Source organism: Nyctibius grandis, chromosome 5, assembly GCF_013368605.1.
Source record: "Nyctibius grandis isolate bNycGra1 chromosome 5, bNycGra1.pri, whole genome shotgun sequence".
Classification (NCBI taxonomy): Eukaryota; Metazoa; Chordata; class Aves; order Nyctibiiformes; family Nyctibiidae; genus Nyctibius; species Nyctibius grandis.
The window spans coordinates 70,179,049-70,193,303 of NC_090662.1; the positions used below are offsets into that span (position 1 = coordinate 70,179,049).

General features: G+C 40.0%; 1 protein-coding gene across 7 annotated transcripts in view; it reads right to left on the reverse strand.

Annotated features, from left to right (window-relative positions):
- The window catches only part of DNM1L (dynamin 1 like), a 46,309-nt gene that overhangs the window by 15,457 nt on the left and 16,597 nt on the right, over positions 1-14,255 (reverse strand). For 5 of the 7 annotated variants that reach the window (XM_068401798.1, XM_068401796.1, XM_068401800.1 and 2 more), the window contains exons 3-8: positions 5,998-6,036; positions 4,776-4,822; positions 3,596-3,667; positions 2,937-3,023; positions 1,970-2,132; positions 92-212 (exon numbers count right to left, since the gene is read on the reverse strand). In XM_068401798.1, the coding sequence (XP_068257899.1) occupies positions 92-212; positions 1,970-2,132; positions 2,937-3,023; positions 3,596-3,667; positions 4,776-4,822; positions 5,998-6,036 (529 nt within the window). The remainder of the gene's footprint in view (positions 1-91; positions 213-1,969; positions 2,133-2,936; positions 3,024-3,595; positions 3,668-4,775; positions 4,823-5,997; positions 6,037-14,255) is intronic. The other 2 variants (XM_068401799.1, XM_068401797.1) reach the window with 1 other exon arrangement.

Sequence of the window (14,255 nt, forward strand, 5' to 3'; positions counted from 1 at the left end):
ATTATTCAAATCATATTCATGGTTAAAAAGCCAAAAGCATTACTTCACATTAACACAGTTTTAAGAATAGAATCAATGTGCCCAGACAGACCTGTTCACTACTCCAATGATGCCAAGTTTGACTGGAATCACTCTTCCCATGAGCACATCCATAGCATCAGTGCCAGCATCCATGAGATCCAGCTTTGTGATAACAGCAAGGGTCCTTCGACCTACCAAAAGGAAACTCACTCACAGGGATCTTTTGTCTCGATCAGGGTAGCGGTAGCTAAAACTCATCATTCAATAAGTTCCTCATGCAGCTGCATGAAGTTTAATATTGCAAACTAGCACAAGAACATGCAGTATTAGTCTATCTGGAGCCCCTTATTAACAGGAGTGTAAGAAATTCTTTGGCAGGTACTGCTCCCCACACAGATCTGCTTAAAGAAAAAGGTTTAGGCATAGTGCAGTTTGAAATTACAGTCATTACTGATTACAACAAACATTTTTGCATACTACATGAGGTTAAAGGCATTACTAAGCACTTGTGGAGAAGACTGAGTAAGGCAGGCAGGGCACTCACAAGTGTGAACAGACTGAACATATTTCTAGCATAGACGTAGGACCAGACATAACGGCAGTCTGTTTGGAACTATATTTGAAATACCACTACCCACTGGAGAGAGAGCACTAAATTCATTAATATTGCACATCTAAACAGGTAGGCTAACATGCACAGGATTTATCTGGGACCTCAATACTTCCTGGACTCTTGGGTCTGAAAAAAACGTGGCAAGAACTTTTTCTTTAAAATATAATACACTTTTCACGTCTATAAATAAATCAGTACCTCAGCAAAATCAGTAGGCTCTTGGCTCCTTTCTGATGAATGCAAGTCAGAGTCTACATACTTCAGTACTTCAAATTCTCATTACGTACCATTATTCCTACAGAACCTGCAACATGAGCTGCCACTCCAGCTTTAAGATTTAGAATTTTAGAAATGAACCAAAAATCACAGCTGAGCATTTTTACACGGCTAAATTAAAAGGAAAGGGTCTGCTGCCTTGAACTAGGACAATCTGACTCAGAAGACTGCCAGGAGAAGAGGTTCTCCCTTATGGTTACGTGGCTGTGGAACCCATAAAGGCTTAGGCAGACAGGCCAAAGCAGACTTCGGAGTTTGAAAACAAGCAAGAAATGTTATGCTCTATGGGAAGAAAAAACTGAGAGTAAAGCATACCAACACCAAATTTTAGCCTAATTTCAGTACACCTATGTTTAGAGTGTACTTTTCCATATTCTTTCAAATCACACGGTGCCATTTACTAGTCAATGGTACTGAGAGCACTTTCTACCCACAAGGAGGTACCCAGTAGCTTCAGACCTGTTTCAAAGTCATTAGGTAAATATAAAATAATAATCCTCTTTTTAGATTAAATCAAACGAGTCAGTTCTGTCACATAAATGCAGGGCACCTGAATGGATATTGACAGTACATATTAATTTTATTCTTACTAAAAATCACTAAATTAAAAGCTAGACAGTCAATTACTAGCTGCAAGATGGCATATTTTCTCTACTAAAAGAAACAACATTGGACAATAAAGCACAAAGTCATCCTAACAGACTAGTAACTACTGAACTACTACAAATTTTAGTAGTAAACTACTAAAAATCTCAAAACCCCCATCATTCTGTAATGCCATTTTGCTTCTCTGGAAATAGAAGTGGCTCCTATGACTACTAAAATAGTTATCTGGCCTGTTCGTAAGCCAGAAATCTATTAGATACTAATTCATCATAGCATTCTCTGAGTTGCAGAGACTGCAGCAGGAAGTCTTAAAGCAAATATAATTGTATTTTCTAGGAAATGCAGTGACATTTGTTTTTCTTATTACTTTTTGCCCAAATGACTTCAGTTTTATTTTAGTATTTAATTTAAAAAAGAAGCTGAATTACAGGATCTAAGCTTTTTGCTGCTTACCATCTGGATCTACCTCCCGTGCAATTTTAAGGGCTTCTGAAGTTGCCATGTCTGTGTTAGCAGCTGTGACTGCCAGAATAATTGAATTTGGGTTGCTGATGAATTGAAGGATTAGCTCCCTTATTTGAAGTTCAATGTCCTTAGGCTGATCACCCACAGGCACCTAGAGAAAAAACAACACAGAACTGTTCAAAATTGTGTATTTATGCCTGTGTGAGGCCACTCATAGAAAGTTCATACCTTATACCATGGTATAAGACAAAGTTTTCCAGCCCTTTCCTTCCCTCTTCACAAACAAACATGAAAGAAAAGTAAGACCTTGAAAGGTATAAAAGTCAAAACCTTTCTTATAGAAATAAGAATCAAATTAAATTATTTGATACTGTTGTCAAGAAGATTTGGTATCCAAGAACCACCTGCACAACTGGCAGAGTGGGGTATGTATGTGTGCATAGGCAGGGAAATAAGTCATCTTGTCATCTTCATGACAGAGAAAATTATTCAGTATAAAACCTGAAGAAACAGGACCTGAACATTTCTTCTAGTGTATCCTCACTTTATACAACTTATTACGCAAAATATGCACAGCAACTTCTGGCTAAGCAATGAGGAAAATATTTTTAAACGTGTCAACTACCCATCTATCTGCAGGTACAACTTTGAAACTTCAAGTGCTACCTCTTCTATTAAAAGGAACATGCAGGCTGCACAATGCTTCTGATCCCTTGGCTGTATATAGAAAGAGGAAGAACTTAAGTAGATCTACCTCTTACAACAGTGAAGATGACCAGAAACCCAAATCTTACACCAGAATATGGTGACATCTCCAATTTATATAACCAACTGCTTAACCTGAGGAAAGCTGTTTATCTAACAATACAAAAAAATGCCAAAGAGTAAACGTACACTCCTTATTTCAAAACACACTGTTCACAATGAGTCAGAAGAGAAGCATTCCACATCTTACCTTTGTCATTCCAGGTAAATCCACAAGAGTCAGATTTACAACATTAGATGAAAAAATCTTAAGATGAATAGGTTCAGGACTGATCCCCTAGAAATATATTAATAATAAAAATGAATCACTGTACTGGATTATTTAAATGCACCCTTTAGAGAGCCAAAAGCTGTAGTTTCATACTAGAAAGACTATATTCCATAATACACCTTACAGCTACTTGGTGAGGAAAAAAAAGCCAGCCGCATCTGTCAACCAATTCCTTTTTCTTTGGAAGCAGCCCTGTCTTCCCCCTCAATATAATGCATAAAAGCTTTTGTACTTCGGTAATTATACAGATATGCAAGAACAGAATACTAAATTTTAAAATTACACATAAAACCATGTACGTGGAAAAATGGAAACAAGTTTAACTCAAAGTTTATTTTTTGCACTATTATTATGGAAGCTTTGAAGCAAAGCAACAGCAATTCTCTGCATTTTCTTTTAGCTGAAGTCATTTATCTCACAAACACAGTGAAAAAAATCTCAAGACAGCAAGCAGCATTACTGTGTTCTTCATTATAATAGTTCAATACTTTTCACTTCTAGCTGCCAAAACTGTTTAAGAAAGGCTTAAGCAGCAAGAGAATCTACAGCAAGACAAAGATGGACAGTGCAACATTTACCTTATTATTTCCTGAAATCCTCTCCGTTTCATTTTCTATTTCCTGACGAATTTCATCAAAATCTGTATAGATCTGAAGTACAGGAAAAAAAATTGTTTAAAAAAAATCAAAGACAGCATACATTTACCTAATTGCAAAATCACGCTCTCTTCTCCAAGAGACAGTGAAAAACTCTGTAACTAAGTATACAGAAGGTGAGAAAAAATATGAATGACTATTAGCCCTTAAGCTAATGCTAACAGCAATCATCAGTGTTAAAAATTACGGAAACTGGAATCCTGGTATTTAATCTGTTAATCCTGTGAGGTGGCAGTTATTAGCACTCCTTATCCCATCAATGTCAGACAAAGTATAAAATAGTCTTCACCTTAAGAGAATTTCAAACAATTAATTCCATTTCTAATCTAGTTGCAATCCTTTGAAGTTAATAAACAACATGTAGTCTGAACCTCTTCTTATGTTGAAGAGGACAAAGACCAAAAACAGAGTTTCATTTCAAAATTTTTTCACTCTTGTCAAATCTATTCTTCTTCCACCAATCCAAAATAACTTAGCACAGAGCTACCCTTGCACAGGTTCCCTCTGCGTTCTTCTCTAGATTTCCTTCAATTTCTAGCAGTGCCTAGAAGGTGAGGAAATAAGTTTAAAGTAATAAACATTTAAATAATTCATCTGCCAACAAAAGGATGACTGTCTTCAAGCAAAGAATTAAGCTTTGACTCTCTTATTGAAGTCCTAAGCCATCTCAGTTTCTGCTTCTCCCCCGGATCAGCATTAGGCTCTTCCTTCCTCTTCATAGCTTTTTAATAAACCTCTGAAATCGCTAATTCTTCAGTGGACTGAAAAGACTTGTGATTATATACTTCCTTGTCTTTGCAATTTCCATTCTAATTTCACCAATGCACAAAAAAGAAACATCAACACAAAAAGGACTAAGATAAATAACTTGGCAGAATCAATGACCCACACAACAGACAAACATTAATAAACTTTCTGTTTAAAAGAGTGTTTCCAGAAGTCTTCTACTCATAAAAAGCAAAACAGAAAATCCTCAGTACTCCAGCATATAGTATAGTAGGTAGAATAATCTCCTTTTTGGGAAAGTCATGAGATACAGAATTAAGTATATAAATTATAGCATATTTATGACACTGCTACTCCATCATCAGAGTAAACATACCTTATTTTTGGTGTGAAGAAATTTACCCCACTCTTCAGCATCTACCTCTGAAAACAAAGAATTGATACATGAGGAAGAGGAAGCAGATGCTTCAATGACATTTTTCCAAGAACTTGTTTGTCAAAAACGACAATGTGTTTTTTTTCCAAGCAGCAACAAAAAATTAGTCTGCTTTCCACTGTTAGATGTTAAATATCTCAGTACAAATAAATTTATGTCTGCTTATTTAAACATTGCATCTCATTACTCTTTTTAATTTGTCCCTCTTACACAAGGTCCACCTTCTTAACTGTGACTGAGCCAATCAGCTACCCTACCATTTTTCAGAAATGGTCTAGTCTATTAAATATCAGCTTGCAACAGAAAACAAAAGAATTATTAGCAATAGCTTAAAAAAATCTGAAAAAAATACCAGCTTTTAGCATCTCTTCTTTTACCATGCAAGTGAGATCAAATTACAGCTGAAAGAAAAAGTTAGAAAAATCTGTAGAACCAAAACTAAACAAACAGAAAATACATAAGAATTCTGCATAGCAATGAAGTCTTAGGAGAACATGTCTCTTCCCAAATCTGTCAGGGACCAAACACAACTCTTGTCAGTCACCGCTGAGGTCTGGAATTATTTGGGGGCCAGTCAAGAGCAGTCCCAGAAACAGCAATGGAGGTTTTGTCAATTCCTACTTCATAGCACAGGCAGCAGTTTGAGTCACATTGCGAGATACTCACACTTCCACAGCTAGGTTTGCAAACATTACTGGTAAGTTCCATTTCAAATTTTTAGTTTGTGGTCATTTCCCCTCTGCTCCCCAATACAGCAATCTGCTCTAGAAGAATAGTCTACAAGAAACCGGGCCATTTGGCAAACTTACTGCTTACCTACAATCAAGTCATCTTTCAGAACATTTTTTTTTCTGCTCAAGCTGAATTTCAAGATACTGATCAACAGAGATTTTTTTTAAAGGATTTGGGAATTAAAAGTGCAGGAAATTCTATGAAGCAGCAACGGCACAGAAGAAAAGCAAAAAATCATCTCATTCTAATGAAAGAAGGTCAGAAAACTAAAAATCAACAAGATCACAAGACTCAGCAAAATAATCAATCAACACAGTAGCCAAAGGGTAAAAGTGTAATCAACAATAAAGTGGCATGAAATGTATGTGCTTTAGTGTATATAAGCATGCACTTTATGCATAGGGAGAAAAAGCAAGTGGATAAAGGCAACCTTTAGTAAGGTGTCTTGGATTTTTCCATGTAGCAGGGTCTGCAGTTAAAGAGAAAGAGCATTGAATGATGTTTAAAATTTTTAATCATATATAATATAGTATTTTATTAACTTTCAGTACCAGATTGTATTACAGAGATCACAAATGCACACAGAGAGATGTGCATGCTATTCTACTATTGATGAGAAAGTGTAACACATTAACAATATGAACAGAAATAAGATCTTAATTAAACACTGGTAAATGATGCATATTCATCAGATATTCTATATGACAAAGTTTACTTGAGGATGACTTTATTATTGCTGTTCATCTAATTCCAACAGCTCACAATATTTTTATCTGAGCACAGAAAACAGCACCATTAGGTTCCGCAAAGCTGAACTTCTTTGGCGAAATATGTTTCTCATCATTTACTCATGGCAAGAATGAGAAAGAGTAAGGCAAAATTTTTAATGTAACTGGAAGTAATATTACCGTATGGGAAAGAAATCTGAGGCTTACATCAATCTTTCTAATGCTCAATTGAAAAAAACAATTACAGCAGTTTTGAGACAGATTTAAGAAGAGACAATATTAGCCATCATCCTTCTCAACTTTTAATTTTCTGAAAATATTTATGGAAATCCCATTACAGGAAAACTTTTTATTGAAGTGTTGATGAGTTTACACTCTATATTTTATGTGATGCCAGTAGATCACCATGGAAGTGCAAGAATCAAAACAAGCTGGTGAAGACATTTTTTGCACGTGCCTGTTTGGCACAAAATGCAAGCAGCACAGCAACAACCAATTCATCAGTTTGGAAAGCCTAGTACATCTGGGGAGTTATTTTAATGTCTTGCTTAGGTGGGTAAGTCAAAGGTTTATCATCAATGGAAGTATGCTGATTTAGACGGACTGGATACATTAAGGAAAAAAAATTACAAAACAAACTATTGTTATCCTTACTGTTCTGCAGGCACATAAGCTATGAAGAAACCATTGGTAGGAGGTAGCTTTTGTTTGTCTTGGTGGGTAAATAGGCAAAATTACACACCAGTCTTCAAAGTAAGTGCAAAATGAAAGGGCTCATTAATTCCAGGTTATTAAACAGGTTTAGTTTATTTACAGTTCAGAGGAAATAAAGCAAAATGCACATATAGAAGAAACTACAGTATCTTCAGGATTGTATTGCTCATCCCCTCTTAAAAATTTAATCTAAGAAAGTAAAGACAGGCATAAAGCCAGGAAGAAAAAGATACAGCAAGATACTGCCACCATTACGTCTGAAAGACATGAACCAAGCACTCTCGTTATGTCCCTGCTAGGGAGATGATGTCCTCCTACGACATGCTGTTTTAGTCTTAAATTACTGGTTTTGTGGTGGTACAGGAATTTGCAGCTAGGTAGTAGGCTTAGTTCTATGTATAAAGAAATGTTTTGGTTTAGTATAATCTATTAACTTTTTAAAATACATATAAAAAAAGATGCACTCTAGTCAGAGGCATTGCATTTTAACTTGTTGTTAACATCTATGGATCAAAGGAGAATGAAAATTTGTTAAGCTTTAACAAGCCACAAGTTTGCTTTGCTATATGTAACACATGAGAAGATTGATGCCGTGATAAATGTCTTAGTCTTAACCTCAGCCTTGGTGCACGTAAAAAAGGAGGAGGAAAAAAAAAGTTAAGGAATAAATGCAGTCTCCTGAGGTGTACAGAAAATCTCATCTGATCCAAGTATCAACTTTTAGAAGTTTCATTTTATACAGCAGGGAAACTCTTGCCCCACTCTTCTGAGGGGTGTACTGACACCCCTTTAATATTTGAGAAAAGCTTCCCAATAGCTCTAATTTAATGCAAAGGATTTTTTAGGAAAGGAGGAAGGATTTGCATTACTCAAAATGCAAGGATGCTCAAGGCAAGGAGAAAATATTGTAATTAGCCCACATTCAACAGCCCAGTGTTCTAGTTTACATGTAGAACATTTTTTTTGTCACTAGTTTCACTGGTAAATCAGTCTTCCCTCAGTTATGTTATTTTCTGGAAGCTATTCAGGCAAAACTTTCAGGTGAATTCATCACCTGATTGCATTCAAGATTCAATGCTAGATAAAAGTGTGCAGAAATGACATTTCAGCCATTATAAAATTAAGTATTACAGATTATAAGAAATTATTAAAACAGCAGCTATTAAGAACAAATAGATCCTGCCTTTCAAAAAAAAAATCTCCTGCAAAAAGCAACAGTCTGTTTGCTTTTCTGGCTTTTCATATCTTGGAGGAAGACCTGAAAACTTTAATTAATATACTGGAAAACCAGACATGATTACGGTATTTTTCTCAGGACTGCCCTCCACCAAACTGTTACTTGTTACCTCGTATACTGCAATGCTCCTTTAAGAAGCTCAAATACAGTACAATGCTAACTAACTTCAGTTATTTCTGTATCTCTTCTCCCTTTCTAAAGCAGTAGTAACGTTCTTCATAAATACACAATGGGAACACAAAGAAGCTGTTCAGACTCATAAAAGGCTACCACCATAGAGGATTTCTTGCAGCATGGCAATGAGAACTTCCCAAGTAGTAAGAAGGACAAAAACCAGCAAAGCATGAAGACTCTTACCCGTTTTCCTAGCTTTCTAGTTCTCATAGCTTCACAGCTATGGACCCAGCAGACTACGGTCTGAACTATGCCCTCCCGCCCCCGCCATCACCTCATCCTTTCCTAGCTCTCTTTTTCTAAAGAAAAAAAAAAAAACTACTTGTGAAAAAACTGTGTACATCTTGCAGTCCCTTCTGTATGTTGTACCATTTTTTCCATCCTTGATGCTAACTAGATGGCAAGGTCTTTTGAGTGAAAGCTCTTTTTCTCTTGTGCTTCTGCAAAGCTAAGTACAATGAAGCAGTCCACACTGTTTGGGAGCTAGGGGTAGGGGATTCCTGTTTGAAATACAGAGCAAAAAGCTGACAAAACAGTGGTGATTTAGCAAGCGACAGATCTGTATTAATTATGTGTAATCTGTGTTCCATACCAATTCTATCTGTTCAGCATTTGAACAACGTTCAGCTTCCTATCTTGGACAAAAAAAAAGAACCTATAAACATTTACTAATTGACCATTCATACGTTTCCTCCTCTTTTCCATCTCCTAACAAATGGATAAGCTACCAGAATAGGTCTTAGCTACAAGATTGTCCTGGTTTGGCCCAAACCAGGCCAATTAGTCTTAGAGAAACCAAGGTCACTGCTAAATTCCTCACTGCTTACGAGTGAAGAGCCAAAGGGGGGTCGCAGCTGCAGGGGGGAGCAGACAGGGCAGGTGACCCAAGATTGACCAACGAGGTATTCCATCCCACACACGTCATTCTCACTTTCCTATTTATCACTAACCCACTGCCTCCTGGAGGTGGGGCCCAGGAGGGAGGGGCCCTCCTGTCTCCCACTGATTGGTACCAGCTTTGCCAGTTTCCAGTTAAAAGCCTGCAGGTGTGATGGCAGTGAGAGCTATTGCATTTTGCCCTCTGCCCATGCTGGGGGGAGCAACTCTGCCTGAGGAGGATTTCCAAGCTCTCAGTCTTGGTTTTGTACATATTTGTATATATTTGATTATTTCTATTATTATTGCTATTATATTCTTTTTCATTACTATAGTTTATTAAAACTGTTTTAACTTTCCAACCCATAAGTCTCTCTCCCTTTTCCCTTTCCCTTTCCCTTGGGGGGGGGGGGGAGAGGGTTAACAGAGAGCATCTGCCACCTGGTTAATAGCTGGCCCAGCTTTAAACTGTGACAGATTTAATTGGCGCCCAACGTGGGGCTCGAGAGAAGCTCCAACAGGTTGCTCTGATAAGTTGAATCCTGGCTCTGGGGGGAGGAGACCTGGAGAGCTCAGCTGAGAGAATATCAGATTTCTTCCTTTGAGATTTATGAGGGGTTGGAAAGTTAAAACAGATAGTGAAGATGGTGATGTCATTTTTGAATGCTGTGTTATCTCATCTTTTTATGGAGTTTCTTTCACAATTGAGTATTGCAATGATGCCTTACCTGCCGTGGGCACTGTGTTATTGCTTGCTTCTTATGAATGTTTACATGCAGTTTAGCAGTGGGCGCTGGTCAAAATGTATTGTTTTGGTATGGGGTTTGCTACTGATTTATGCTGTGATAAACTGGGCAGTTAATATTCCGATCTCTTATCTCTATGACACAATGATGGGCAGCTTTAATCGTGAATCAGTAGCAGCGACTTCATCTGCACGCTCCAGGCGTCCTTTAGCTGATTCTGTTAATGATTACACTTCCAGTTTTACTTCAGGAAATAGTACCTTCTCCTTTTCTGCCAAGCTGATTCCACTAGATTTTGCAAAATTAGGATGGTGCTGTCTAGGTGGCATGTTTTTATTTTTGGTTGTCCTGAATGTGTTTCTGATGTGGGATAAGATTAAATATCGGTGCAGGGACAGTTGTAGGTGTTATGCAGCCACCTCAGATCCTACAGTGTGTACTGCCGCTACAGCCGCTAAACCCACTGAAACCTTGGCAGCCTGTACCACAGCTGCTACACCCCCCAAGATGGCCACTGCAGCTACTCAGACTCTCAGCACTCCCACGACAGCCACTGCATCTACTCAGACCCCAGCATCTATCGAATCTGTACCAATTGCTCCGGTAACCAGGAAGAAATACCAAAAGAAATCAGCTCGTGAAAAGAAGGATGATGACTCAGAGCCTTCTAAGGCAGAGCCATCATATGACCCAGGTGAGGGCCCTTCTCGGGCAGAGTTAGGGCCTGACACAGATGGGGGTTTCCTCAATCGTCCTTTTAAAGCAGACCCATCACAGAAGAAAGGTCCTTCTAAAGCAGAACTATCAAAAGAGGACTCGGACGCAGAGATAACCTACCACTCCTTATCCCTGAAGGACCTGAGAAATACAAGGAAAGACTTCAGCCGTTATGACGGTGAACCTATTATTACCTGGCTGCTCCAATGCTGGGATAATGGGGCAGACAGCATGCAATTAGATGGCAGAGAAGCCAGACAGTTGGGATCCCTGTCCAGAGATGGTGGTATTGATAAGGCGCTCGCAAGAAAGTCAAACACTGTCAGTCTCTGGAGGCGACTCTTGTCAGCTGTAAAGAGAAGGTATCCCTATAAAGATGATGTTATGAGTCACCTAAGCAAATGGACCACTATAGAAAAAGGTATTAACTACCTTAGAGAACTGGCTGTGCAAGAGATCATTTATAGACACCCACGGGACATTGTAGATCCTGTAGATCCTGATGAAGTGGAATGCAACCGATCCATGTTCCGGAAGGTTGTGAAGAATGCTCCACCGACATATACCCATACATTGTCAATATTAGTATGGGGAGAAGATGCTATGGCACGATCTAGTGTGGGCGAAATGGCTAACTGTATGCGACAGTCTGAAGATAGTATTTCTTCCCCACTGCAGGCCCGTGTCTCGGCTGTGGAAAAACTGACTAAGGAGAACAAGGACTCATTTAAACAATTGTCAGACAAACTGTCCATGATCGAGAATAAACTTGACTCTCTACCTACACAGGCGCGCGTTGCAGCTGTTAAGAGAAAACGTTCTCCTACAGGACCAGCTCAAAGGAAAAGGAACACATCACGAGGTATCCTGTGGTTTGCCCTGCGTGGTTATGGGGAGGACATGAGCAGATGGCATGGACAACCTACCAGTACCCTACAGGCACGAGTACGTGAGTTGCAAGCTAAAAGAAATACCAGAGAGAATTTTTCTAGGAGGATGGCTGCTCCAGTTACCAGTGAGCAGGACCCCAGTCAGGGGAGATGGGCCTCAAATCACTTTTTCCCAAGTGTGAATAGGAGAAATGAAGGTCCAGTCCCTGTGAGCAGCACGAATCCATTTCTTAATTAGGGGGGCCCTGCCTCCAGCCAGGTAGAGGAGAGGGACAACCGAGTTTATTGGACTGTGTGGATTCGATGGCCTGGCACATTAAAACCACAAAGGTATCGAGCCCTGGTAGACACTGGTGCACAGTGCACCCTAATGCCATCGGATCATAAAGGGGCAGAATCTATCAGCATTTCAGGAGTAACAGGAGGATCTCAAGTGTTATCTGTATTGGAGGCTGAACTAAAAATGAATGGAAAAAGAACCCCATTGTGACTGGTCCAGATGCTCCGTGCATCCTTGGCATAGACTACCTCAAGAGAGGGTATTTTAAGGACCCAAAAGGGTATAGATGGGCCTTTGGTATAGCAGCTGTAGAGACTGAGGACATTAAACAGCTGTCTACCTTGCCTGGCCTCTCAGAAGATCCTTCTGTTGTGGGGTTGCTGAAGGTTGAAGAACAACAGGTGCCAATTGCTACTGCCACGGTGCACCGACGACAATATCGTACCAATCGAGACTCCCTGATCCCCATTCATAAACTGATTAGACAATTAGAAAATCAAGGAGTGATTGGCAAGACTCGCTCACCCTTTAATAGTCCTATATGGCCAGTGCGAAAGTCTGATGGAGAATGGAGATTAACTGTGGACTATCGTGGCCTAAATGAAGTTACGCCACCGCTGAGTGCTGCTGTGCCAGACATGCTAGAACTTCAATACGAACTGGAGTCAAAGGCAGCCAAGTGGTATGCCACCATAGACATAGCTAATGCATTTTTCTCTATTCCCTTGGCACCAAAGTGCAGGCCACAGTTTGCTTTTACCTGGAGAGGTATCCAGTATACCTGGAATCGACTGCCCCAGGGGTGGAAACACAGTCCTACTATTTGCCACGGACTGATCCAGACTGCACTAGAAAAGGGTGGAGCTCCAGAACATTTGCAATACATTGATGACATCATTGTGTGGGGTGATACAGCAGCAGAAGTTTTTGACAAAGGGGAGAAAATCATCCAAATTCTTCTGAAAGCTGGTTTTGCCATAAAAAGAAGCAAGGTCAAGGGACCTGCCCGGGAGATCCAGTTTTTAGGGATTAAATGGCAAGATGGGCGTCGCCAGATCCCGATAGAGGTGATCAACAAAATAACAGCTATGTCCCCACCAACTAACAAAAAGGAAACACAAGCCTTCTTAGGTGTTGTGGGTTTCTGGAGAATGCATATTCCAGATTACAGCCAGATTGTACGCCCTCTTTATCAAGTGACCAGAAAGAAGAATGATTTTCAGTGGGGCCCTGAACAACGACAGGCTTTTGAACAGATTAAACAAGAGATTGTGCATGCAGTAGCCCTTGGACCAGTCCGTACAGGACAAGATGTTAAAAATGTGCTCTACACCGCAGCTGGGGACAATGGTTCTACCTGGAGCCTCTGGCAGAAAGTACCAGGGGAGACTCGAGGTTGACCCCTAGGATTTTGGAGTCGAGGATACAAGGGCTCCGAGGCCAATTACACTCCAACTGAAAAAGAGATACTGGCAGCATATGAAGGAGTTAGAGCTGCCTCAGAGGTAATTGGTACTGAAGCACAACTTCTCCTAGCACCTCGATTACCAGTACTAGGCTGGATGTTCAAGGGTAAGGTTCCCACTACCCATCATGCAACTGATGTGACGTGGAGTAAATGGATTGCATTAATTACGCAGAGGGCTCGAATAGGAAACCCTAATCGCCCAGGAATCTTAGAAGTGATCATGGACTGGCCAGAAGGCAAAGACTTCGGAATGCCACCAGAAAAGGAGGTGACACGTGCTGAAGAAGCCCCACCATATAATGAACTACCAGAGGATGAGAAGCAGTATGCCCTGTTCACCGATGGATCCTGCCGTCTTGTAGGAAAGCATCGGAAGTGGAAAGCTGCTGTATGGAGTCCCATACGACGAGTCACAGAAGCCACAGAAGGACAAGGTGAATCAAGTCAATTTGCAGAGGTAAAAGCCATCCAGCTGGCTTTAGACATTGCTGAACGAGACAAGTGGCCAAGACTGTATCTCTATACTGACTCATGGATGGTAGCAAATGCCTTGTGGGGGTGGTTAAAGCAGTGGAAGCGAAGCAACTGGCAGCGCAAAGGGAAACCTATTTGGGCTGCTGAATTGTGGCAAGATATTGCTGCTCGGCTAGAGAAACTAGTCGTGAAGGCACGTCATGTAGATGCTCACGTACCTAAAAGTCGGGCAACTGAGGAACATCGAAACAACCAACAAGCGGATCAAGCTGCTAAAGTGTTCCAAATAGATTTGGACTGGGAACACAAAGGTGAACTATTTTTAGCTCGGTGGGCTCATGACACTTCAGGTCATCAAGGAAGAGATGCAACATACAGATGGGC